The 22,127-nt window shown below is 40.5% G+C and overlaps 8 protein-coding genes and 1 long non-coding RNA gene across 12 annotated transcripts; 4 read left to right on the forward strand and 5 right to left on the reverse strand.

Annotated features, from left to right (window-relative positions):
- Positions 1-551: 551 nt before the first annotated feature.
- Positions 552-1,584, reverse strand: LOC124201023 (hepatitis A virus cellular receptor 1-like). Its single transcript, XM_046597466.1, has 2 exons — positions 1,432-1,584; positions 552-1,350 (listed from the first exon to the last, which is right to left on the reverse strand). The coding sequence occupies exons 1-2, from the start codon at positions 1,441-1,443 to the stop codon at positions 664-666; spliced, it is 699 nt and encodes a 232-aa protein (XP_046453422.1). The 5' UTR covers positions 1,444-1,584; the 3' UTR covers positions 552-663.
- A 590-nt stretch (positions 1,585-2,174) lies between these two features.
- LOC124201021 (hepatitis A virus cellular receptor 1-like) lies at positions 2,175-3,278 on the reverse strand. Its single transcript, XM_046597464.1, has 2 exons — positions 3,176-3,278; positions 2,175-3,064 (listed from the first exon to the last, which is right to left on the reverse strand). The coding sequence occupies exons 1-2, from the start codon at positions 3,185-3,187 to the stop codon at positions 2,342-2,344; spliced, it is 735 nt and encodes a 244-aa protein (XP_046453420.1). The 5' UTR covers positions 3,188-3,278; the 3' UTR covers positions 2,175-2,341.
- A 596-nt stretch (positions 3,279-3,874) lies between these two features.
- Positions 3,875-4,829, reverse strand: LOC124201026 (hepatitis A virus cellular receptor 1-like). Its single transcript, XM_046597469.1, has 3 exons — positions 4,740-4,829; positions 4,389-4,669; positions 3,875-4,309 (listed from the first exon to the last, which is right to left on the reverse strand). Exons 1-3 carry the CDS (start codon positions 4,749-4,751, stop codon positions 4,042-4,044), a joined length of 561 nt encoding a protein of 186 aa, XP_046453425.1. The 5' UTR covers positions 4,752-4,829; the 3' UTR covers positions 3,875-4,041.
- Positions 4,830-7,337: 2,508 nt separating this feature from the next.
- LOC124201014 (carboxypeptidase B-like) lies at positions 7,338-9,260 on the reverse strand. The gene is made up of 8 exons (XM_046597452.1): positions 9,077-9,260; positions 8,823-9,017; positions 8,568-8,759; positions 8,366-8,497; positions 8,183-8,295; positions 7,987-8,109; positions 7,754-7,928; positions 7,338-7,686 (listed from the first exon to the last, which is right to left on the reverse strand). The coding sequence occupies exons 1-8, from the start codon at positions 9,258-9,260 to the stop codon at positions 7,511-7,513; spliced, it is 1,290 nt and encodes a 429-aa protein (XP_046453408.1). The 3' UTR covers positions 7,338-7,510.
- LOC124201038 lies at positions 7,806-9,263 on the forward strand. 2 transcript variants are annotated; one of them, XR_006877474.1, is made up of 3 exons: positions 7,806-7,922; positions 8,000-8,280; positions 8,352-9,263. It is a non-coding gene; the product is annotated as an uncharacterized LOC124201038 (long non-coding RNA). The 2 variants fall into 2 exon arrangements; XR_006877473.1 differs by having other exon boundaries at positions 7,829-7,945.
- A 1,845-nt stretch (positions 9,264-11,108) lies between these two features.
- LOC124201010 (monocarboxylate transporter 12-like) lies at positions 11,109-14,942 on the forward strand. Of its 3 annotated transcripts, XM_046597447.1 has the most exons (10): positions 11,109-11,743; positions 12,116-12,236; positions 12,298-12,763; positions 12,836-13,161; positions 13,222-13,437; positions 13,508-13,658; positions 13,734-13,849; positions 13,941-14,064; positions 14,137-14,262; positions 14,344-14,942. In XM_046597447.1, the coding sequence occupies exons 3-10, from the start codon at positions 12,475-12,477 to the stop codon at positions 14,478-14,480; spliced, it is 1,485 nt and encodes a 494-aa protein (XP_046453403.1). In that variant the 5' UTR covers positions 11,109-11,743; positions 12,116-12,236; positions 12,298-12,474; the 3' UTR covers positions 14,481-14,942. The 3 variants fall into 3 exon arrangements, with proteins under 3 accessions (XP_046453403.1, XP_046453402.1, XP_046453401.1); XM_046597446.1 differs by having other exon boundaries at positions 12,055-12,763; XM_046597445.1 differs by having other exon boundaries at positions 12,116-12,763.
- A 71-nt stretch (positions 14,943-15,013) lies between these two features.
- Positions 15,014-18,356, forward strand: LOC124201011 (monocarboxylate transporter 12-like). The gene is made up of 12 exons (XM_046597448.1): positions 15,014-15,131; positions 15,385-15,584; positions 15,669-16,134; positions 16,236-16,558; positions 16,652-16,921; positions 17,019-17,172; positions 17,239-17,312; positions 17,393-17,434; positions 17,543-17,666; positions 17,799-17,924; positions 18,007-18,126; positions 18,214-18,356. The coding sequence occupies exons 3-12, from the start codon at positions 15,915-15,917 to the stop codon at positions 18,219-18,221; spliced, it is 1,461 nt and encodes a 486-aa protein (XP_046453404.1). The 5' UTR covers positions 15,014-15,131; positions 15,385-15,584; positions 15,669-15,914; the 3' UTR covers positions 18,222-18,356.
- On the reverse strand, positions 18,143-22,017 carry LOC124201017 (alpha-(1,3)-fucosyltransferase C-like). The gene is made up of 2 exons (XM_046597459.1): positions 21,347-22,017; positions 18,143-19,290 (listed from the first exon to the last, which is right to left on the reverse strand). Exons 1-2 carry the CDS (start codon positions 21,762-21,764, stop codon positions 18,512-18,514), a joined length of 1,197 nt encoding a protein of 398 aa, XP_046453415.1. The 5' UTR covers positions 21,765-22,017; the 3' UTR covers positions 18,143-18,511.
- LOC124201019 (post-GPI attachment to proteins factor 3-like) lies at positions 19,575-21,314 on the forward strand. The gene is made up of 7 exons (XM_046597461.1): positions 19,575-19,907; positions 19,989-20,131; positions 20,192-20,344; positions 20,418-20,542; positions 20,605-20,747; positions 20,836-21,040; positions 21,101-21,314. Exons 1-7 carry the CDS (start codon positions 19,775-19,777, stop codon positions 21,162-21,164), a joined length of 966 nt encoding a protein of 321 aa, XP_046453417.1. The 5' UTR covers positions 19,575-19,774; the 3' UTR covers positions 21,165-21,314.
- Positions 22,018-22,127: the final 110 nt, after the last annotated feature.

Genomic DNA, 22,127 nt, shown 5'->3' on the forward strand with positions numbered 1-22,127 from the left:
TCGAAATAACTACCGAAGTAAGTAATTGTTACTGCGTGTAGGTATAGCAGCTAAGTATTAGTACAGTTCTTGTCCTATTAAATTGTTAACTCTAAGTGGGTTGAATTTAAACTCAGTGCAGGGAAAATTTAATTTACGTACTAGCTAAGTCAGAGATGAATGAAAATTTAACGTCAGTGAAATGTGACCGATAAGGACATGGAATCTGTACGATTTGCAAATTTTTTCTGGAAAGCTTCGTAAAACGATATTTTTAATTTCAATGAATGGAACTGTTGATTCACTTGATATGTAGTGCTTTGTTGGAGTGTTTTAACGTTGTCATTGGAAGTTACTAAATAATCCTAATTATGCTGTGGTTTGCCAATGGGATAATTTTTTTAGGCTGTTTAAACAATAGGAAAGTAATTAGTTACTGTTCCTTCAATAGTTCCTGAAATCTAAACGCTAAAGAAAGTCCGATCCCAACCCTCATTTTAATTTTTAAGTTAAATGTTTGTCATTTATCAAAAGCGGCAACTCGTTTGCGAATGGATGAGACAGAAACAAAATCCCGTTGCAGTAATTTATTGCCAATCACCGATGTTAAAAATGTTAGATAATTAGAGTTGAAATTTTAAGACCCCAGTAGATAGAAAAAAAAACTAGAAATAGTCGTCGACATTAATAATAAGAATCAGTGACCATAAATTGCATTCTGATCGATGGTTCAACAGTAGGTGTGTCCGTCGGCATGTCTGTTATCCCATCCGTAGTACATTCACATTCACAAGGTGCATCTGTAAAATTAGGATCAGTAGTGGGATCCACCGTGGGCTCAACCGGAGAAGTAGCGGTAGGGTCGACTGTTGTTGTAGGAAACACCGTTGTAGTTGTGAAACTAGTTACCGTGTCTGTAAACGTAATCTCTGACGTTGTTGTTTCAGTTATGATAGTTGTTACGGGGATCGTTAGAGTGGTTGTGGTGGAAGTTAAAGGACGTGTGGTAGAAGTTAGTGTCTTTGTGGTAGGGACGGTTATTGTTGTACTAATTGTGGTGGCAGGACGCAGGGTTGTAGTAATGAACTTTGTTGTGGGTACTATAGTTGTACTTGTAATGGTGGTCATAGGGCGTTCTGTAAAAGTTGACGTTTTAGTGGTTGGAATGGTTGTTGTTTCTCTGACTATGAGTGTAGTCAATTTAGTAATTAGGGTTGTTATAGTAGTGGTTAGCGTGGTGGTGGTGCGTACAGTAGTAACAGCTCTATTCGAAGGAATTGGTGCGATGGGAACATCGCTAAAGCTGGACCGGATTCTAGGTGAATCGACATTGGCAGAAGTAACGACGGCTATCAAAACCGCTAAAATAGCCTGTTTTAAATTCAAAAATTGTCACTGTAATGCAGTCTAAACTAACAGTAGCGAAATGGCGATGAATTAAAATTGGCTTACCAGAGTCTTCATGTTGATTTGCGTAGGATCGTCTTAACTGTGGAACTAGCCTCCTTGTAACTACGAAGTTGCACTGACTCAATCCGCTTAATGTAATGCTTTTTTATCCACCCTGGAAGTTCACTAATGTAAAACTCCATCTGAAAAACTCAAAACATATGTCGGCATTTTTCTCTGTCGAGTTTTGTAAAGTGTTAGCGCTCTAATGTCAGCTCGTGTTAAGTAACTGCTGGCGAACTGCTCGAGCATGACACGGATTTCCGACAACTGCGTTGAAACACTTAACTCAGCTGCGTTGTTACTTGTTACTTGTACAAAATACAGAAAATTCAGGCGCTATGAGGGCCACACGTCATTCGTATTTGTTGTTGGATTCAATCCAATTTTTTGAAGCATTTCGTTTTAGATGAAACTCCTCCCGATTATTCAGTTTTTATTAGCTGAGCGATTATTGCTGCAGTTTCCCTAGTGTATGGAAATTTTTTTGTGTTATGTTATAGCTACTTATTTGTAGTTTTTATGTTTTTATAACCCAGAAAACTTCCTGTAGAGCGTCTAACCGACTGTTTATTCTTTAAAGAATTTTGCTAGTAATTTTATAATTCCCGAATGAAAGAAACTGCGACTTACGCAAGATTCTTTAATTCAAAACTCAAAAGAAATAGATATTTAGGATTCAGCTTATAGGAAGGTGGTAACATTAGAAGCGCAGACATTTGGTTTACTTTTTAAATGTTGGCAAATCGAATAGAATATAATGTTTATTACCGACCACCCAAAAATTCTTAGTGAAACATCGTCAAGGAAAAATGACTTAATTGAAAATGTAATATGGTACCGTTAAAACCCCAAAATGTAGAAAATAATAAAAACACGACTAATAGTAGGAATCGGTGATCATAAATTGCATTCACATCGATGGTTGAACAGTAGGGGTGTCCGTTGGTGCGTCTGTTATCCCATCCGTAATACAAGAAGTACAAGGCGCATCTGTAAAATTAGGATCAGTAGTGGGATCCACCGTGGGCTCAACCGGAGAAGTAGTGGTAGGATTGATTGTTGTTGTTGATGTCGGAAACACCGTTGTAGTTGTGAAAGTAGTTGCCGTGTCCGTAAACGTAATCTCTGACGTTGTTGTTTCAGTTATGATAGTTGTTACGGGGAACGTTAGAGTGGTTGTGGTGGAAGTTAAAGGACGTGTGGTAGAAGTTATTGTCTTTGTGGTAGGGATGATTGTTGTTGTACTAATGGTGGTGGAAGGACGCAGGGTTATAGTAGTGAACTTAGTCGTAGGTATTACAGTTGTACTAGTAATTGTAGTCGAAGGACGCTCGGTTACAGTGCTGAACTTTGTTGTGGGTATTACAGTTGTACTAATAATTGTGGTCATAGGGCGGGTTGTAATAATTGACGTAATTGTGGTTGGAATGGTGGTCGTTTGTTTGATTATAAGTGTAGTCAATTTAGTAATAAGGGATGTTACTGTAGTAGTTAGCGTGGTGGTGGCGCGTATAGTAGTAACGGCTCTATTCGAAGAAATCGGTGCGATGGGAACATCGCTAAAGCTGGACCGGATTCTAGGTGAATCGATATTGGCAGAAGTAACGACGGCTATCAAAACCGCTAAAATAGCCTGTTTTAAATTCAAAAATTGCCATTGCAATGCGAAAAGAAATTAATTTCTAATAAAATCACTTAGTGAAATAAAAAGTAGCGAAATGGCGACGAATTAAAATTGGCTTACCAGAGTCTTCATGTTGATTTGCGTAGGATCGTCTTAGCTGTGGATCTAGCCTCTTCGTAACTGGGAAATTGCACTGACTCAGTCCATGAAATGTAAGGCCTTTTTATCCATCCTGAAAGTTCACTAATGCTATGAAAACTCCATTCGAAAAACTGTTACCATATGTGGACATTGCTATTCAAAATTTTGTATAATGTTAGCGCTCTAATGTCAGCTCGTGTTAAGTAACTGCTGGCGAACTGCTCGAGCATGACACGGATTTCCGACAACTGCGTTGAAACACTTATAACTCAGCTGCGTTGTTACTTGTACAAAATACAGAAAATGCAGGCGCTATGGAGGCCGCACGTCATTCGTATTTGTTGCTGGATTCAATCCAATTTTTCCAAGCATTTCGTTTTAGATGGAACTCTTCGCGATTATTCAGTTTTTATTAGCTGAGCGATTATTGTTGCAATTTCCCGAGGTTATATCACAGAAAAGATCTTGTAGAGCGCCTAACCGATTGTTTATTCGTTTAAGAATTTCGCTAGTAATTTTATATGAAAGAACTGCGACTTATACACAAGATTCTTTAATTCAAAAGAAATAGTCTATAAGGATTCAGCTTATAGGAAGGTGGTAACATTAGAAGCGCAGACATTTGGTTTACTTTTTAAATGTTGGCAAATCGAATTAGACAGGATTATTGAGTAGAAATCGAATAGAATATAATGTTTATTACCAACCACCCAAAAATTTCCAGTGAAACATCGTCAAGGCAAAATGACTTAATTGAAAATGTTATGTGGTACCGTTAAAACCCCAAAATGTAGAAAATAATAAAAACACGACTAATAGTAGGAATCGGTGACCATAAATTGCATTCACATCGATGGTTGAACAGGGGGAATGTCCGTAGGTATGTCCGTTGGAACATCCGTTGGCGCATCTGTAATATTAGGATCAGTAATAGGATCCACCGTGGGTTCTACCGAAGTAATGGCTGTGGGATCGACTGTAATTGTTGTTGTTGTAGGAATCACCATCGTAGTTGTGAATGTTGTCGTCGAAAAACTAGTGATTGTTTCAGTAACTGTAGTCTTCGGTCGGGTTGTAGATGTAACAGTCAAAGTGGTAGGAATCGTTTTTGTGCTATCATCAGGTTTATATCAAGAATATTCGTGTGAAATTGGTTGATTAACGGTATGATGTAGTGCAGTTACGGTACTACCTAGTTGTTGTGACCACAGGACGGGTTGTAGAAGTAATAATGGTCGTGGATCCGGGTAAAGTTTTGGTGATGGTGATCGTCTTGTGGACCGTGGTAAAAGCGAGTTTGGTCACAGTTAACGTTTTTGTGCTAGTGGACGTAGTTGTCTTAGTAGACGAAGCAGGGAAGAGATTAAAAGGATTCACAATAGGAAAAAACTTGCTGGGAATGGTGCTGGGTTGAATTTTAGATGATTCAATGTTGGCTGCCGAAATACTGGCCACCATCAAAAATAAAATCGCCTATTTTCAGTCAATGTGAATTTAATGAGGCTTTTATACGTTTAAATGCATGAAAGCAAAATTTGATTACCAGAGACTTCATGATGACTTGATTCTACGAAGACTTAAAAAGGAGCTAAGTGGTTGTTTATTCTAAATTTTACTTGTGACTCTCTCTGCAAGTGTCGGGTCTTTTTATGCAGTTCAGACGAGCACAAGTGTATTTTGAAAACAAATTTGCAATTTTTAAATAAAATAAAAAAAGGTGTTTCATTTTTAAAAATGTGGTGTCGTAAACAGACGAACGAGCTGCGCAGTGCTCAGTAGTCATCGCACATGTATTTTTCATCGTCGTGGCCCTGAGTACGTGGACAAAAAAAACGTAAGTGCAATTTTGTGTTGCTGGTCGGTGAGGTGTGCGTTCAATAGCGTCATAGCTAAACACCCGACATCCGGTTAGTCCAATGCGACGAACCCGATAATATCTGTTGCTTATCTAAAACGTTTTGGAGAAAGCCGCTTTCAATTAATCGCTTGCACAAAGTTTTTTTTTCTTTTCTTCTTTCGATAACACCTGTGAGGCATTTATACTGAAACAGGGCGAGTTGAAAGACCCAAGTCGAGCCAACATCTTTTTTGAATGACGTACGCACTGCGCACTTGCCACACTTGCGTGTGTCGATCCAGCATTACATTGCAACAAAATTTTTTTTAAATCAAGTTACCGTAGTTTCTCGTATTTCTCATTGAACTAGGTAGCTTTATATGAACAATAATTAGGTGAATACGACTGGCTTATTTCCATTTTCCAATTCTCTTGACATTGTGACGACCACGTTGTCACAGCCACTCTTTTATACAGTTATAATTTTTTGCACAACTGGAGACAATAATTCTGCTACAAGACGGAAAATTTTACTTAAAAATACCAGAAAGGTGTATATTCGAACTACAAAAATAGGACACGATATTGTTCAGATACAGCGATTAGTCAAATGGCAACGGAGGTTTACAGTCAAATAGAAAAAGATTGAGAAGTTAAACAAAATCCATATTGACAAGCTTGGCAACGAGTAGCATCATGGTGAACCGATGAACGGTAGCTGATGGGCTTGCTGCTCTGGAAACGAACACTCAGGGGCTGATCATTCATCTTCCTTCCTCCGTAATAAGCAGCGATGACTTGGCCTGAAAGGAATCTGATGGCATTTTCGATTTCATCGGGATACCACAGCGGAGGCAGGAATTCAGACTAAAAACATTTGACACGAATTAGCGAAAATTTCATTGAAACAATAGAAAAGTAAAGTTACCTCATCGACTGAGACTGAAGGGTTGCAGGAACTGCATTTCTGTCCAAACAATTTGAACAAAACTTCAGAGAAGATCTCTTCGCCTTGTCGTCGGATGCGGAACCAAAAGGCCACTCGACCCTTCATCGATGTCCATCCTCGCTTGCACTGAAACAACAAAACAACAATTCAATCAGTCACAATCACCACAAGTTGGAAATTCAATTCAATTTACCTTGCACTGGAATCGAACTTTGGCCAAGTAAGAAATGGAGTGCCATGGCCACTCGACGGAAAGCGGAGGAAGTTGCGTCGGTTCCAGTGTCCACAGATGTCCGTGCCCGGTCAGAAAAGGACGGAAGAACCAGCAAAAGGCGCTCTGCCAAAATGTTTCCAATCCACTACAAACAAACACAGAAATTCAATAACACGGTGGAAAACAAACAGAGACAAATTAAAATCTTACTAAGGCATCGGGTTCCATCCAGGAAGAGCAACAGGTGCCGGAGATGGAGGAGGTAGCGACCACTTGATGAGTAGATGCTTAGACTGGACAGGGCTGACTTGTTGAGCCGGTGCTTCATTGATGGGCAGGTAACACGGAACCAAAAGATGAATAGGCACGAACTCTACACAGAAAAGCGGAAGCAAAATTCCAACTTGAGGGAGAACCGGTTCACTCGGAATCTCCGAGGAAGAGACGGAGAATCCACTGTCGGACGAATTCTCGCAATCGACATCTGTCAATTGAAACAAACAAAGTGTTAAAAACAATTTTTTTACAGATTGCATCAAATCAAAAGAAAATGGAAACAGTCAAAAGCAAAAGTGAAAATTACCCGAGTACTCGATGGAACAGTTGTCAAGAGACATGATGGTGCGCTGAAAAGCTGGAGAAGTTATTTCGAGGAGTTGATGAGACAACAGGAAAGAACTGAATGATTTGAACTGCTGAAATGTTGGCTTATATAAGAGGAGACCCAGAGCGTCAAGAACCAATCGGAAGGTGTCGGACACATGACACGGGGAAGGTTCCCGTCTCTTCCGCAAAAATTTCACCCCTTCAACTGGGAACCCGCAAACAAGCGCGTTACGTCAAACGGCAGCCCGCACAGTCCCATTGGGACTTGGTGGAGAAAAGTGCAGCAAGGACAGGTGGGGAGAGGCACTCCGACCGAGGTCCTACCTGCCACGGCTCCATCATAACTTTACCGAAAAAAGAAAAGCGGCAGTTCCAGGAATTCGGAATTGAAAAACTTTTTCTTTCTTCCTAGAACGTTGAGGTAACTTTTGTTTACGGGTGTGTAACAATCCAAAACTTTACTAAATTTGTTTCTCGATTTTTGTAGGTTGAAGAAGAAAAGTTTCGTTAGAGATAGACACTGAGAAGTCAAATGTTTTAACACAAATGATTTTATTCAAGGTCTCTATCTTTACATTAACAGAGCATCTTGAAATTCAGTTGGGAAACGGTTTAAATAATTTATATGATTAACAATTTAATAAATAATAGGGTGAGAATTGGTCATTTGGTCAAATCAGATCAGTGTAACAATTGAGGTACCGGTATTTATTTAACAACCACAGTGAGAGTGGATACTTTGTCAGCGAAAACATCCATAGCCCGGAAGAAGTCTTGGCTCACCGGTATAATGTTTGAGGCAGGTAAGACAAATCCTCTAATTGGAAGCTCGACGGAGTAGACGTATTCGATTCCAATAGATGCGGCCCAATCTGCCGAGTTACCTGTTCAAGTTAAAATTCACAAAATTTTATTTCTTTTAGCAACGAAGTTCAAGGTTATTGTATGTACCTGAAGCACGGTAGAGAAGATCGACCTTGTTTCCAACTTTGTAATTAAATAGCTTGAATTTACAAGCGGCATTCTGGGCCAGTGCCAACATTTCGTCGAAATTGTGTGGTACAATTCGATCGTAACCCCAAGGAAGCATAATCTTCTGACCAGAGCTGTGAAGACTTAGGTAAAGCTGTTGCCAAAGAAAAGGTTAGTTTTTAGTGATGACACTAAGGAACAAAATGTTATACTTTGGTTTTATAGGAAATACTGCTGATGAAATTTGCATAGGCGAGAGTCTCTGGCTCGGAAAAGGCTTTAGGTCCCTTGTATACTTGAGAGCACGGATTACTGCTTGAGCCTGCACCACCCCACTATAGATCATTATGGATACAATGAATTAATTGAATTAAGACATTAAAACAGCAGTAAAAACCAATGACTGACCTTAAAGTCAAAATTACGATTAGGATCAACACCTTGACACCTTCCTGATTCCACTTGCGATGGTGAACGAGTTTTTCGCCATAGTCGACTGCTCACATGTGAGTACTCATAACCTTGAATGTAATGTCAAAATATTATAACTATATTTATTTAATATTTTGTTTCATAGGAAAGAACGTTTACCATCAGGATTCACAACGGGCATAATGTACCAGTCGACATTTTGCAAGAGTTTCAAGTTTGCCGGATCTTCAACGAGCTGTTGAATAATGTAAGTCACCACCGCAGGTGAGATCCATTCTCGAGCGTGAAATGCTTGAAACAATAGAGAGCGTTACTTGTCAAAATCAAACCTTTTGTAATTGATTTTAATCAGTGGCCTTACTTCCATCGATCCAAATTGCAGGTGTGTGGGCAGAAGTCGAATTGGAGATGTGAACAACGTAGAGCGGCCGTCCTTCGTACGAGGTACCGATATTAATCAACTCGACATGACACGGGTAAGTGTCGGCCAAGTATTTGAGGTAGACGTAAATATCGTCCAGTCGGTGGTACCTGGTCCAGTCCATTTGGTGAGCTAAACAATTTCAATACCGTTACGCGCACTCTTGATTAAGATATCAGCACAATTGTTAGGTACCTGCATTACGATTGGTGGCACTGGCGTTGACGATGGGATTCTCGTTTTTAATTGCCTTCTGCAAGTCCAGGATTTCAATGTCGTAGGGCAGTTTAGCTTCTTTCAACTTTTGTCTGACTTCTTTTTGTACGCGGGGTGGTACCATGATATCCACCGGATCGTCCAATTCCTTGGTCTCTTTCCATATCTCAAGTTCTGCGTTTTCAATCCAATTTAACTTGCGACTTAATCATTTAAATATCGCTAGACTTTACTGTAGTTTTTGATGATCTTGAAAAGGGCAGTTTGTTCGCTTTGTGAATGAGGCGTGATTGACCAAATCTGGAATCCGGAATACGAAGTGGCAGTGTTCCGTGTTGCTTTGCATTGTCCGGTTGGAGCGGCGTGACAGGCAAAGAAAACCCAATTCACGGCGAATAAAGCAAACAACAACGACATCCTAAATCTAATCAAAAAAATCTTCCAATTGAATTAGTAAATAATGACTAAATATTGAAAATCCAATCCTACCTATTTTCAAAATGTTGCTGCTGGAGAGGTGTTTTGCTGGTGGACGTCTTCACGGATGTTAACAAACACAATGAGCGACCAATTGGCAGGACGCTCCGTTATAAAATCTTTTCTATGGGAAGAAATTTAAGTATGGAACAACACGGGTTGTGCACAAAAACTGTCGACCCACTTTGAATTAAAAGATGCTGTTTCGTTAATCGTCCGATCTGTCCCGTATTATTGTCCCCGTTTCAAACGAGTAACATCGATTCCCCCTATGTGACTGTGGTCCATGTAAACTCTCATATCATCTACGAAAAAAGCCACAAAAAATCTGTTCGTTGCCGTGAAAAAACAGAGTCATTATTATTACCAAAGCGATTTACTTTGGTACTTTAATTAGCATTAGAAACGAGCCTGAAGATTTCTTAAATAGACATTTCGTGGTCACTGTGTTCTGTATTATTAATTATTCTATGGTGATGCACTAGTTCCTTCCGATTCCGCACTACTTTTCACCAAGTTCAACTGAGATTCGTGTTCGTCGCCGGTTTTCCCATTTTCTATGCCGCCCATCGACCCATATGGTCGAGTGTTTGTTCGTTCAGCCGTGCAATTTTTCTATTTGTTGTGGAGTCCGCCTTAACAATCGGCACTAACCCATTTGTGTCTCCATGTACTTTTGACTAAAATATCTGTCCTTCAATGTATTTTCCTTGTTTGATACTAATTTAACAATGCAGGACTGAGCACATATTTGATGATTGATATTGCGAAATGCGAAGGCAGCAAACATGCCCAGCAATTCAAAGCAAATTCCTAATTATTAAAAATTATTAATTATAAACAACTTAAAATAATTTTTAAATATGGAAATATATTTGAAATATTATTTAGAATAAATTTATCACCAAATGAAAAGGCTGCAAATTGAAATTATGTGCAAAAATATGAAAAATAAGCGAAAAGTTATTCATGCAGGCTATCTATCCTCGGGTAACAGGTATATAAGGGGACCGCGATCAAACTTAAACAATCAGTTCAGCAAAGTTCCATCGAATCTTAGATCTTAGCTGTCACAAGAAAGCGAACAAGGAAGTATTTTTACTAGTTTGTGTCTCCATCAAAGTTGAAAATGTCTTCTACCGCAATTAAATATCTGGAAACAACTCCCGAGGAGGCCGGCGAGGATTTGGTTGGTCTCACCTCAGAACTAGTTGAAGATCTGCGCGGTTCTCCTTCCGACGAAACGAAGCCACCCTTGACTCGAAAGCAAAAGACAAACCAACGGACAAATCGACGCAAAAAGGAGAAGAAACGGCGTGATGCAGCGCAAAGGGAACGCGATGCAGAGCAAAGGGCCGTAGTGTCGTCCACGGAGCAGAAATAGAGATGTGTGACAAGTTTGAAGATGTCCAATAAAGAGATTGAGAAAAGAGAAAAAATTAATTTAAGCCCACAAAAAAATCTTTTCTTATTCTTCTTATTCTGACTACTTCACCATCTCTCTCTGTTTCCTTCTCTTTCTTCACTTATCCTTTGTTGTGGGTGCGTGATTTAAATGAATGACTCAATAAAAATATCTTAAACCAAAATTATACCAACAGAGTAATGTGTTTTCATTTTTTAGCATTAGCAACATTTAGATGATCATTTTTAGTAATCATACACGAAAAAATGTTTAAAAAAACGGTAACGAATGTTAGGTAACGAAGTGACACCTAGCGGTCCGATTTAAACTAGGTCGTCTTATCCTCATGCCCAATGATTTTTCAGGAGTAGGATGACTAGGATCGAGTAGTTTGACTTGTGACTCTGAAGTCTGAACTTTGAGTCAAAGCAAAGGGCCAAGGGATTTTCCAACGTGGTTTTAGAGTTTTACTGACGCAATTTCACTTGTTTGATTAGACTTCAAATAATAAGATAGAAAAAGCATAATAACAAGAAAATGAAAAAAGATAAATCGAGACGATCCTCTTTTTCCAGTGTCGAGTCAATCGCCTTTTGCACGCTTTAAACTTATGTATCATCATCATGTAGGCCTACTTTCATTTCTTTTCATCAACAAAAGGTGTACATTATCGGGTCGGGCCATGCTTACGAAGAATCTCTTATTCAGTTTTCACTATGTTTCAGTAGTAATATGTTCATGCTCTCGCCAACTTCTAATCAAACAGACTTTGGACTATTTATTTGGACAATAATTGGACATTCTTTCTACGTAAAGACAACAGATAATCGATAAAGAGCAGGCGATTCTGTGTAGACTTGATGTAATCGAGGCGACCTCTGCAATCGGCATGTTTTGCAGGCATATTCCACAGAGTCGTCTGCATATTATTCACGTGCTAGTGGCTCCCAAAAGTTTTAACAAGAAAATCCCGATGAACTTGATGACTGGCGGAAAAAGAGTTACCCAATGCTGAAAGGTTAGTTCATTAATTAAGTCTTGGCCTTATCTGTACTAGTTTAGAAGTTTAGAATGGATTTAAAAGTTATAAATGAGCAGCTTCATCTGCAATGAATGTGAGCCGAAAGCATAAAAGGTCCTATCCGACCTCATTCTGTATGTTGGAATACGTTAATTATTGAACTATAGCATGGTATTAAATGATATGTACAACCCAAAGTTGAGTTCAAGAGAATAGGATGTCAGTCCAAATGTTAATTCAACTGTCACAAAAACGGAATGTGATGCTAAAGGTCGACGATAAGAACGTAATATTTCGTATTTCTATAGGCTTATACTTGTTGTCTCAAACGACCCGACTGCATATTATTGACACGTTGTTTTCCTTCAGATGAGGATTATATTGCTTCAGGATATGGATAAAACATTCCGCTCGCTTGAACTGATAACTGCAGATAAAGCCAGCAAAGTATCCACGTGTAAAGGTGAACCAACTATGGATCAACCTCCAAGTATAGTCCATTACACACATCTTTGACACTTGAGTCTTGAACTCTTGACGCAATATTAAAGCCTCCCCAAAATGCACGACAAAGGAAAAAAGAAATGAAAATTCCCGTTGTGCCGAGATCTACTTGAGTCAGTTGAGTAGACCAGGCGAGTCAGACGATCAGTATTCGGGCGGCAGCGAAAACCAGCAGCTGCAACTTTCAATCTAAATTTCAATAGCTCCGAGCACCTGGATGCAGAATGGATTGTGAAGGCAAATTCAGCAGCAGTTCAGAAAACTCGTCGGATTCGAAAAAGATTGAAACAGAAATCGCAGAAGAAGAAGAAGATGTCGAATATGTCGTAGTGGCGCCGGATGGAGGATACGGCTGGATCGTCATAGGAGCCAGTTTTTTGTGCATCCTCATCTCCGATGGAATTCTCTTCAGCTTCGGATTGATTCTCTCTGAATTGGAGCGGGTTTTCGACGAACCTGTTGCCAAAGTGGCTTGGATATTCTCCATTGTTAACGGGATCTCATTGATATCAGGTTTGGCAACAATATTTTGGGAGCAGAAAACTGATGGAATAATTAATGATCTTCTCCTTTTTGGTGTTATAGGCCCCATAGCTTCTGCGTTGAGCAACCGGTTTAGCTTCCGGGCCGTCGTCCTAACGGGTAGTATATTTGGTTTTGTGGGGCTGTCGACCTCATCGTTGGCCCAGTCGGTAGACATTTTGTTTTTCACGCTCGGAATTCTATTCGGAGTGTCGATCGGTTTGATTTTCACTCCGCTCGTTGTAGGCGTGGGCTTCTATTTCGACAAACGACGAGCATTGGCCACTGGAATCACCGTGTGTGGTTCTGGGGCTGGCACTTTTGTTTTTGCCCCCGTCATTTACTGGCTATTGGAAAAGTATGCTATCCGAGGAACGTTCCTTATTCTGGTACGTGAGTATATTCAAGAATAGCCAACGAGTGTCATCTAACATTTTTCAAATTATTAGAGTGGGATTTACTTGAACTGTGCAGTTCTTGGGTCACTACTCCTACCGTTGAAACCCCAGCGGCGTAAAATACTCCAACCTGAAGGAGTGAAACTACTTGAAGCTAATGAGACCCCAAATGCTCACAAAGAAGAAGAAAATAATAAGCAAGATCTTAAGGCTCTAGAACAAGGGCAGTTGAATAATAAGAAAGTCAACGTTGAAAAAGGGAATAAGGTAATATTAATAGATTTTTAATATTAAAAAAATAATCATTACTTAAAGATGCGTTGGTGTTCTATTTCAGAATGCTACCAAAGGGAAAGAGCTATCCAGGCGGGAGTATTTGTCGAGTATCTTCAAGTTCTCGCTATTCCGGTCGCCGACCTTTGTCGTCGTTTGCATCTCTAGTTTCTTCCAGTCTATCGGATGGTTCGTACCTTTTGTGTATCTGGCAGGTAATCTCTAGCGTGTCATCCGCACTGCATCCAGCAATTTCTCTCAAAGTTATTCTCTCTCTCCATTCTGAATAGCTCACGCCGTCAACATGGGAATACCCAAAGAGGAAGCGTCGTTTCTGCTATCGATTGTCGGCATCTGTAGCATGATGGGACGCATTATCAACGGAGTGCTTGCTGATCATCCAAAGGTAGTAATGCTCCATGTTTTACACATGTTTTCCGCTGATACATATCCTGATGGGAATGCCATTTGAACTCTTATATCTTGTACATTCAAAGGTTAGCGTACTCCTTATGAATAACATTGGACTTTCAGCTTCCGGTTTGCTGATTATACTTTGCCCATTTTTTATCTCGTACGAACTACTAGTCTTTTATTCCATAGTCCTCGGGCTAGCCTTGTGTAAGTAAACTTAGTTCTTTTTTAAATAAGAAAAAGATCAATTGAGCCTTTTCTTTTGTTTTGACAAAACAGCCTGCACCGCTGTTACACGACCAATTTTACTCGGTGAGCTCCTGGGATTAGAAAATGTCAACAATGCTTACGGCTTCATGCTCGTGTTCTACGGAGTGGCTACTCTCTTTGGAACTCCCATGGCTGGTACGCAAACAATCATTAGCTAATGTCTTGCTATGTTTACCGTCGAATAGTTTTTCATGCGTTCGACATATTTGCGCGCAGGTTTACTTTATGACACTTTGGGTGATTACCACGGCGCCTTCTATCTCGCCGGATCTTTCGTCCTTCTCTCTGCCTTCATGTGTTATCCTCTCGGCGTAATTAATCGGTGGGAAAAGCGGCGGAATTCTAAGAATTGATTGGTCTCATTCGCGGCGTGTTTTTTGTTCATGTTGAAATCGCTAAAACAGCTTAGAGTCTTGATTGAACTTTGGCTTTTGCTGATAACATAATTTTTCAATTACATAAAACCTTCCACAATACTTCCGCGTCCGCTTAACCTTTCACCCGATAAGCTGAATCGCGCCTACTACCCTCCTCCAAACAATGAATTGTTTGTAGGTAAAATAATTTCTCCGCTGGTTTCGAAATCCCTTTAATTCCTTGTGATTTGTTCAGTCGATAATGTTTAATCTATTTTATACTTGTGCGTCTAAAAAGCCGGGTGATGCAAGTAGTGAAGTCATAAATCTACATTCCATATTTGTTATCATTTCAAGCGTTTGCGGACTAAACAAATCTTGTTGATCCTTGAGACTACCCGCGGATTAATTTATTGTATTCATTTGAAATGGAGTGTGGCAATATAGGCGCGAACGTCATTGAATTTTCCGTAGACTTGAAACAATTGAACCGCCTCATTAATCAGTTATCATTTAGGACCGGAAATTGCTCTCAATATGGATGCTCTGAATTCGCCTCGGCAGTTTCCAGGAAATGTCGTTTCATTAAATGGCACGCGAGCTCTTTTGATCTTTTGAAATGGCTTCGCTCTCCGAACCAACATACAAGTATATATGTACACATGCAGAGCCAACAGCATCTTTTTTAGCTTATATAGTCTCAAGCCATATTAGTGTCATTGTTGAATAAATTTCGTGTGATGCCCCCATCGTCGTGTTGCCGAAAGTGCTACACGATGTGATCGCTGACACTGACGTAAAGTGATGTTGAGCTATTATTGGCCGGCAGCAGCGGATGGAGTCTTCTTGTGTCTATTGCTTATTCATTCGACTGCTGTGATGTTTCTTCTTTTTCATATAGGAACGAATATAAAGTGGCGATTCGGACGTGGCGCATCACCTACTCGACGGGGCGTTTCGTTCATGTCAAGGCCAGCTGTCAAACCAATATGGGCACAAAAGTCGAACGTGTGAGACCTTATCTCTCGTCTCTTCCGTCGTCGTCGTCGTTGTGTGCTGTTGTGCATTCCAGTGAATTCGTCTACTGTGTTCCCAACTATGGTAAGAAAAATCAATAACAGCGCATGGCATTCCATTGCGTTGGGTAGTCGAGTTCCGCCATAGAATGAAAACGCAAGTTCTTAGTCCGTATGAAACACAGTTGGATTGATCACCGTGAGCACGCAGACATAGTGTTTGGGCGCCCAGCACGCAGCCTTCCCCATCCTGTATCTCGGCACGGGTCCAGAGAGACGGTGACTGATCTCCATCACCTCCGCCACCACCACCGGTGCAGTCTATGGCTGAGATCTGGCGAGCCGATTGAAAGGACACGAAATATTAAGTAGCACCCCTTTAAGAAAAACAAACAACCCACTCATCGCTTTTCAAATGAAGACGGAAGAAAAGAGTTACGAGCGGATTAACAACCAGCTTGACGGAACGCGCGGATGGGTCGTCACGGCCGCCTGTTTTATGGCTGCCTTTTTGACCGATGGCATCACTTTCTGCTTTGGACTTATCCTGTTTGAACTCATCCAAGTCTTTGACGAGCCCGTCGAGAAAGTCGCTTGGATCCCTTCCTTCCTATTGGGCATTCAATTGCTCTCAGGTACACCATCATTTCAATCAATTCAAATTCATTAGTCGCCAATTATTTAAATAGAACGTCTGTGTATATGAAATGTATTATTCCGGAATGGGAAAAAATAGGTCCACTGGCGTCTGCTCTGAGTAATCGTTTTGGATTTCGCGTCGTCATCGTTTCCGGAAGTTTCCTGGGCTTCGCCGGACTCACTTGCTCATCGTTTGCCCCTTCCGTCGACGTTTTATTTCTCACCATCGGTTTAATGTGCGGCGTAGCTTTCGGACTGGTGTGGACGCCGGCCGTTGTGGCCGTCAGCTATTTCGAAAACAGGCGATCGCTGGCGACAGGTGTTGTCATGTGCGGATCCGGAATGGGCACATTTGTATTCGCGCCCTTCATCTATTGGTTATTGGAAAATTATGCACTGCGAGGGACCTTTCTCATTTTGGTATGTTGGAATATGCTTTTCTTTTTATTTGAGACAATGTATCGCCTTGGCTATAAGATTTTTCAAAAAATATTTGATTGACTGATTTTATAGGGAGCGTTGTATCTGAATTGTGCAGCGGTAGGAGCCTTCTTCCGGCCGATGAAACGAGGCGGAAGAAACAATAAGTCGTCACAGCACGGCACGGCCATTACCCTCAAAGTCATGGAATCCAAAACCACACGAGACCTGCTGGAGAATTCCGATCCTTTAATAGTGTCGCTGGATCGAGGCCAGCCCGATATGGTGGTGGTGGAAGACAGCATCGTCGAGGAAGAATTGCGATCGACAGATTTGACATCCGCTCACGACGTCCCTAAGCAGGTGTGACAGCTACGTATATTTCGTTTTGCGCTTCTCCGAACAAATAGACTTCAATGCGACAGTTTGATAATGTATTCGATGCGGCATTGCAATGCAGGTTCTCGAGGCCCTGTGTACAGATCAAATTGAATCTTCAAGAAATCGATCCATCTTCAAGTTTTCCCTCTTCCGCTCGCCCTCCTTCGTTCTGGTCTGCACTTCCAGTTTTGTTCAATTGCTAGGAAGTTTCGTTCCCTACGTGTATCTCACAGGTATTTCAACTATAATTGGAGGTTATGACTGAGCGCGCTAAATTCAAACAAATGTTGATTATTAAGCTTATGCAATCGACGTGGGCATCTCCAAGGAAGCGGCCTCGTTTTTGCTGTCGATCGTGGGCGTCACAAACACGGTTGGACAAGACTTACGTACATTGTCGTCGGTCAGGTGGAAGTATAATTTTCTCCAATTATTTCTTTACTCGCTATAAAGGTTGGAAATATTGCCGTCGGGGCTTTGACAAGCCATCCTAAGGTTATTCTGATTTATTTTACATTACCCACATTTTTTCGATTATAACTGTCTCTTAATTCCGAGTCGACCGGCAACTCAAAAGACTGATGCTGGTTCATTGTTTTCCAGGTGAGCGTACTCCTGACTAACAATATCGCCTTATCGCTGGAAGGCTTGCTATTAATTGCGTGCCCGCTCTTCACCACGTATGGCGCTCTGGTTTTCTTCGCCGTCATGTACGGTTTGTGCTCGTGTAAGTTGAACCCAACGCAACAATAGGGCGCGTATTGTTATCAAACCGCCGTCAATGGCGTCATTATTCCGCCATATTTTCCCATTAGTCTGATGGCTACTATTATTCTCTCTCTCTTTCTATGTGTTTCAGCTTGCATTTCGGTGTGTCGTCCTATTTTGATGGGCGAAATGCTGGGCTTTGACAACGTGAACAATGCCTTCGGCTTTGTCCTGATGTTTTATGGATTGGCCAGCTTCATTGGTATTCCCCTGGCTGGTACGTTGGTTCTTGTCACTCTATGATTAGGCTTGAAATTGTGACACAGTGCATGACTTGTTTTATTGATTGAGACGTTTAGGTCATTTGTATGGGACTTACGGAGACTACCACGGCACATTTTATTTCGCTGGCTCTGTTGTTTTCATCGCCGGCGCTATTTGCTATCCTCTTGCCTGCGTCAACAGAAAACCAAGTGAAGGTACTGTACACAAAAGTCAACAACAATCCACTTTTATTGTGTGTCTACATAAAGCATTTTCAATTTGATTCCCATGTATGTCTATAGGGGCTTGAGGAATCGTGGACTAAACAATTTCTTGTAATATTATTTGAGCAGTTTCCGGAAAGCTGCATTTCAATCACACATTATTACAAAATATTTAAATATTATTTGCCGTCAGTTTCCAATAAACAATCGTGTCATTTGTATTCGGCTCTTGTTGTTGTTACATCATCATCTCACCGTCGCTGCATAAATGTCTATTCAGATCTAATCTCTCAAAAGGCACAAATTTGATGTAATAAAAACAAACCCCAAAAAAAGAAGCAATCGTCTTTTTGCCATATTCTTTTTAATTAAAAAATCATTGCGTGGAATTGAAGTTGGGTCTAACCAAGCAATGGCTGTCGTCAACATACCATTTCTGAAGACCTTGGGCTTTCCTTTCCTGCATTGGAGTTTCGTGTAGAGCGGCGCACAAGTTGCAGAACGATTCTTTGTTCGTTTGAGGCAAGTTAACTACACGGTAATGAGGCTTCCACCAAAAGAATTCGGCATAAAGGGAATCGTTTTGATCCACTCGCTTCATGTACGCCGCAAGTTGACGGGGGCTGTACGCCAGGGCGTCTATGTACGAGTGCTCCGGGGCTATTGCCGAGTAATTGGCTCCCCCCAAAACGATCGGAACCAAGTTCCTGGCTATTGAGTTGAAAAACTTTTCCGTCACGTACTCACGGCAAATGGAATTTTCAAAAGCCAAATAAAACTTGTACGTTTTCTCGATCATGTCGTAGCAAAGCTCGTCGTTTTTCAGTTTTGGGCAGAGATCTTTGCCTCCGCATTTCCCCCCGGTGCTTATAATATCCACATCGACATATTTCTGAAGTTGGCGCACGTATTTCATCCGATTACTTCGAGCGTGACAGTTTGACACCATCCAGATGGCTAACTTGCTTTTTCCTTTGGCTGGGTTGACGTTTGACAAGCGGACAGACTCTTGCATGTCACGTCGTTCTGTTTCTCCATTGGGAGCGCTGGCCAGTTGCTCAATCCGGCCGTAAGGCAACGGGATGTCAGATTCGGGAAGATAAGTCATCGTCCAGTTGAAATAGTTCTCGAAGGCATCCAAACGAGGCATGTGGTCTGTAAAACCCAAGAAAAAGTTTGATAAATGAATAAATCTCTGTCCTCAGAAAGAATGTAGACTATGCCACATTATTGTTACGTGTGGGTTTTTCCTATATAGGTTAGAATCTAGACCGCTAAGATTCCAGACAACAGAATTTTCCACACGTTTTTTCCATTTACCAATTAACCTGCCTTTATAGTGCAATTTATGGTTTTTTGTCATGCCCACTTGCGCAACAGTGAAAACCCAGTTCGATACAGAGTGGGACGGAAACCGTTAGTCAATTGTTTTCCATTGTCCAGCAGACGACGCAGTTAATGTCAATTGGATTTTCAAAACGTGTTTTCTGGACCACTTTAAGTTATCAACGATTGTGATAACTTAAAACTTGTAACAAAAATCTCAATTGCCAAAAATATTAGATACAGGTTTTAATGTTTGTTCTACAAAATCTGTGGAATCCTTAAAGTTGAAAGAAAAATTTTAAAAGGATCAATAATGCTGGAAGCAGTACCCTTGATCATCACGGTGATCTTTTCGTTTGTAGTTAAAAATGTATTTGGTTCTACTGGAGATCGCTCCCAAATGTTCTACAGTTGTGTTAAAGACTGTGTGGAAAAAAACTGTTCAGGTAATATTACAACATTTGCTGTGTTTATGTGCTGTGGCTATTGTTGAGCTCTCATTCTCAACTATTAATAACAAATACTAGATTCAGCACAAGATTTCCAGTTGTCTCTTCCGTTAAGACTAATGCAATGGACATGCTCTGATGAATGCAAATATATGTGTATGTGGCCAACTGTTAACTGGTTTGTTGAAGCTGAAATTGGAGTTCAGCAATTCTATGGCAAAGTATGAAGCATATACAGATTTTATCATTTATGTAACTAAATTGTAGTTGTATTTTAACAGTGGCCTTTCATTAGAGTCTTGGGTATTCAAGAACCTGCAGCAGCATTATTTTCAGTTCTCAATTTAGTTGGCCATGTAGTTATGCTAAGGAAGTTTCGCAAAGAAGTCAATCCTGATGCTCCCTTCTACGTAATCACCCACATTTTTTGCCTTGTAAGTTTTGTTGTTAAGAAAAGTTTTTGACTTAAACCATTTAGATCTAAGCACATTAACAAAATATATCTAGATATGTTGTCATGCCTGGTTTTGGTCCAGCCTTTTCCACATCAGAGATGTCCGGTTTACAGAAATTATGGACTATCTGGGTGCATTCAGCATGGTGTCATTTTCTGTCTACCATTTTATCATTAGGTAAATCACTATATTCTTACACTTACTATTTGATAATAATTTCATGTTTAATTATTGTACAGATTGACTACTTTGAGACGTTATAGCTCTCTGTATTCCTTGTCCTCAGGAATTGCCATAGGATTTTACTTTATTTATCACAGCTACACAACTTTCTTTGTCAAAATGGATTATGGATATAATATGCTCATCAACATAGCTTTTGGTAAATGCAGTAACTTTTATTTGCTCCCATATTCGTTACTGAAATGCAACTGGAATTTTATTTAAATTTTTTCATCTTTAAATTCTAGGTGCAATCAATATTTTGGGGTGGTCAATTTGGTGCTTGAAATTTTACAAGCAAAGACCCTACGTGAAACAGTGCGCAACATTCATTGCGCTGGTTGCCTTCACTACGCTATTCGAAGTGCTTGATTTTCCTCCCTTGTTTTGGGTGTTTGATGCTCATGCTCTCTGGCATTTGTCAACTGCACCACTTGCCATTTTATGGTACAAGTAAGTAACAGATCTATAATATGATGTATCCCGCATAGTTGATTCACTTGTGTTATGCAGATTTTTGATTGACGATTGCCGTTATTTGGAAGGACTGAAGATGGATCTCGAAAAATTGGCTTAATTGCGAAGCAATTTCTAATAACATTGAATATATTAGTGCACGCTTGTACGGCCTGAAGTTTAGTACTACTCAGAAGTTTACCTTTCCTAACGCGCATTTGAGCAGTAGTTCAGCAATCTCATATTCCATAAATCCTGTTGTTCAAGCAAAGTTTCCCCAGTTATTAGCGACTGTAGAATTACCTGGGGGTTCTGTAGAGAACAGAATGAAAACTTGATCTCGTCGTCGGTTAGGCAAAATCCACGGCCCTTTCCTTTGAGTTGGTCCGTGTATGAGAAAAGCGTCAAAGTTGTAATCCTTCACGTAAGTGTGGTTGGTGGTTAGGATGCAGTTGCTCACCTCACAACCAGCGTTGATGAATCCAACTCGGCCCATATTGAATCGGAAACCCCAAAGATGAGGATACGTCAGCAGCACTATTTTGGTGTGATTGACGATGGATAACTGCGATTTACTCGGGATAGATTGAACGAAAGCGCTGCTGTCTAGAGCGTGCGGCACATACATAGATTGTGGCGACAGGTAAGTCATGAAAATGATTGTGGTTGCTAACATTGCAAGAAACGACAGCTTGATTACTATATTTTTACTTTCCATCATTTTATCATGATTTTATTCCAAGTCTTAGCGGAACAATGGCACAACCGCGACTAAGTTTTCGTCGATTTCCTCACAACACTCGGATCACTTGTATCAAAAGTTATATCAAACGGATAGACGGAACAAGAGACGTGGTAAGTAAACTCCAAAACTTGAAAGCTTGTTTGGTTTTAAACCGGCGCGTGCTCGGGCAGTTTATTAGTGACTAAAAGACGCGCTCACTGCTGCTCGATATTTTACCCCATATCCCACTACTCTAAATTTTCCTGTAGCCCAGGGGGTGTTTGGCTAATGCAACTGGGAACGTTACGGTTGAAAGGACGGTAATATCACATTCAGTATTGTGTTTTTTTAAGAACTGTG

Source organism: Daphnia pulex, chromosome 8 (assembly GCF_021134715.1).
Source record: "Daphnia pulex isolate KAP4 chromosome 8, ASM2113471v1".
Lineage (NCBI taxonomy): Eukaryota > Metazoa > Arthropoda > Branchiopoda > Diplostraca > Daphniidae > Daphnia > Daphnia pulex.

Bases quoted from the DNA above. Each gene is read 5' to 3' on its own strand.
- LOC124201026 (XM_046597469.1), bottom strand. The intron at 4,310-4,388 runs GTAGTACCGTAA...ACCTGATGATAG, and splicing joins CCTGTGGTCACAACAACTAG to CACAAAAACGATTCCTACCA.
- LOC124201014 (XM_046597452.1), bottom strand. From the start codon at position 9,260: ATGTCGTTGTTGTTTGCTTTATTCGCCGTGAATTGGGTTTTCTTTGCC. The intron at 8,110-8,182 runs GTCAGTCATTGG...AATGATCTATAG, and splicing joins ATCGTAATTTTGACTTTAAG to TGGGGTGGTGCAGGCTCAAG. The intron at 7,687-7,753 runs GTACATACAATA...TAACTTGAACAG, and splicing joins TCTTCTCTACCGTGCTTCAG to GTAACTCGGCAGATTGGGCC.
- LOC124201010 (XM_046597446.1), top strand. From the start codon at position 12,475: ATGGATTGTGAAGGCAAATTCAGCAGCAGTTCAGAAAACTCGTCGGAT. The intron at 12,764-12,835 runs GTTTGGCAACAA...TTGGTGTTATAG, and splicing joins CGGGATCTCATTGATATCAG to GCCCCATAGCTTCTGCGTTG. The intron at 13,659-13,733 runs GTAATCTCTAGC...CATTCTGAATAG, and splicing joins ACCTTTTGTGTATCTGGCAG to CTCACGCCGTCAACATGGGA.
- LOC124201011 (XM_046597448.1), top strand. From the start codon at position 15,915: ATGAAGACGGAAGAAAAGAGTTACGAGCGGATTAACAACCAGCTTGAC. The intron at 16,135-16,235 runs GTACACCATCAT...GGGAAAAAATAG, and splicing joins GGGCATTCAATTGCTCTCAG to GTCCACTGGCGTCTGCTCTG. The intron at 16,559-16,651 runs GTATGTTGGAAT...CTGATTTTATAG, and splicing joins GAGGGACCTTTCTCATTTTG to GGAGCGTTGTATCTGAATTG.
- LOC124201019 (XM_046597461.1), top strand. From the start codon at position 19,775: ATGCTGGAAGCAGTACCCTTGATCATCACGGTGATCTTTTCGTTTGTA. The intron at 20,748-20,835 runs GTAAATGCAGTA...TTTAAATTCTAG, and splicing joins GCTCATCAACATAGCTTTTG to GTGCAATCAATATTTTGGGG. The intron at 21,041-21,100 runs GTAAGTAACAGA...TGTGTTATGCAG, and splicing joins CTTGCCATTTTATGGTACAA to ATTTTTGATTGACGATTGCC.
- LOC124201017 (XM_046597459.1), bottom strand. From the start codon at position 21,764: ATGATGGAAAGTAAAAATATAGTAATCAAGCTGTCGTTTCTTGCAATG. The intron at 19,291-21,346 runs GTAATTCTACAG...TGGGTTTTACAG, and splicing joins GTTCTCTACAGAACCCCCAG to ACCACATGCCTCGTTTGGAT.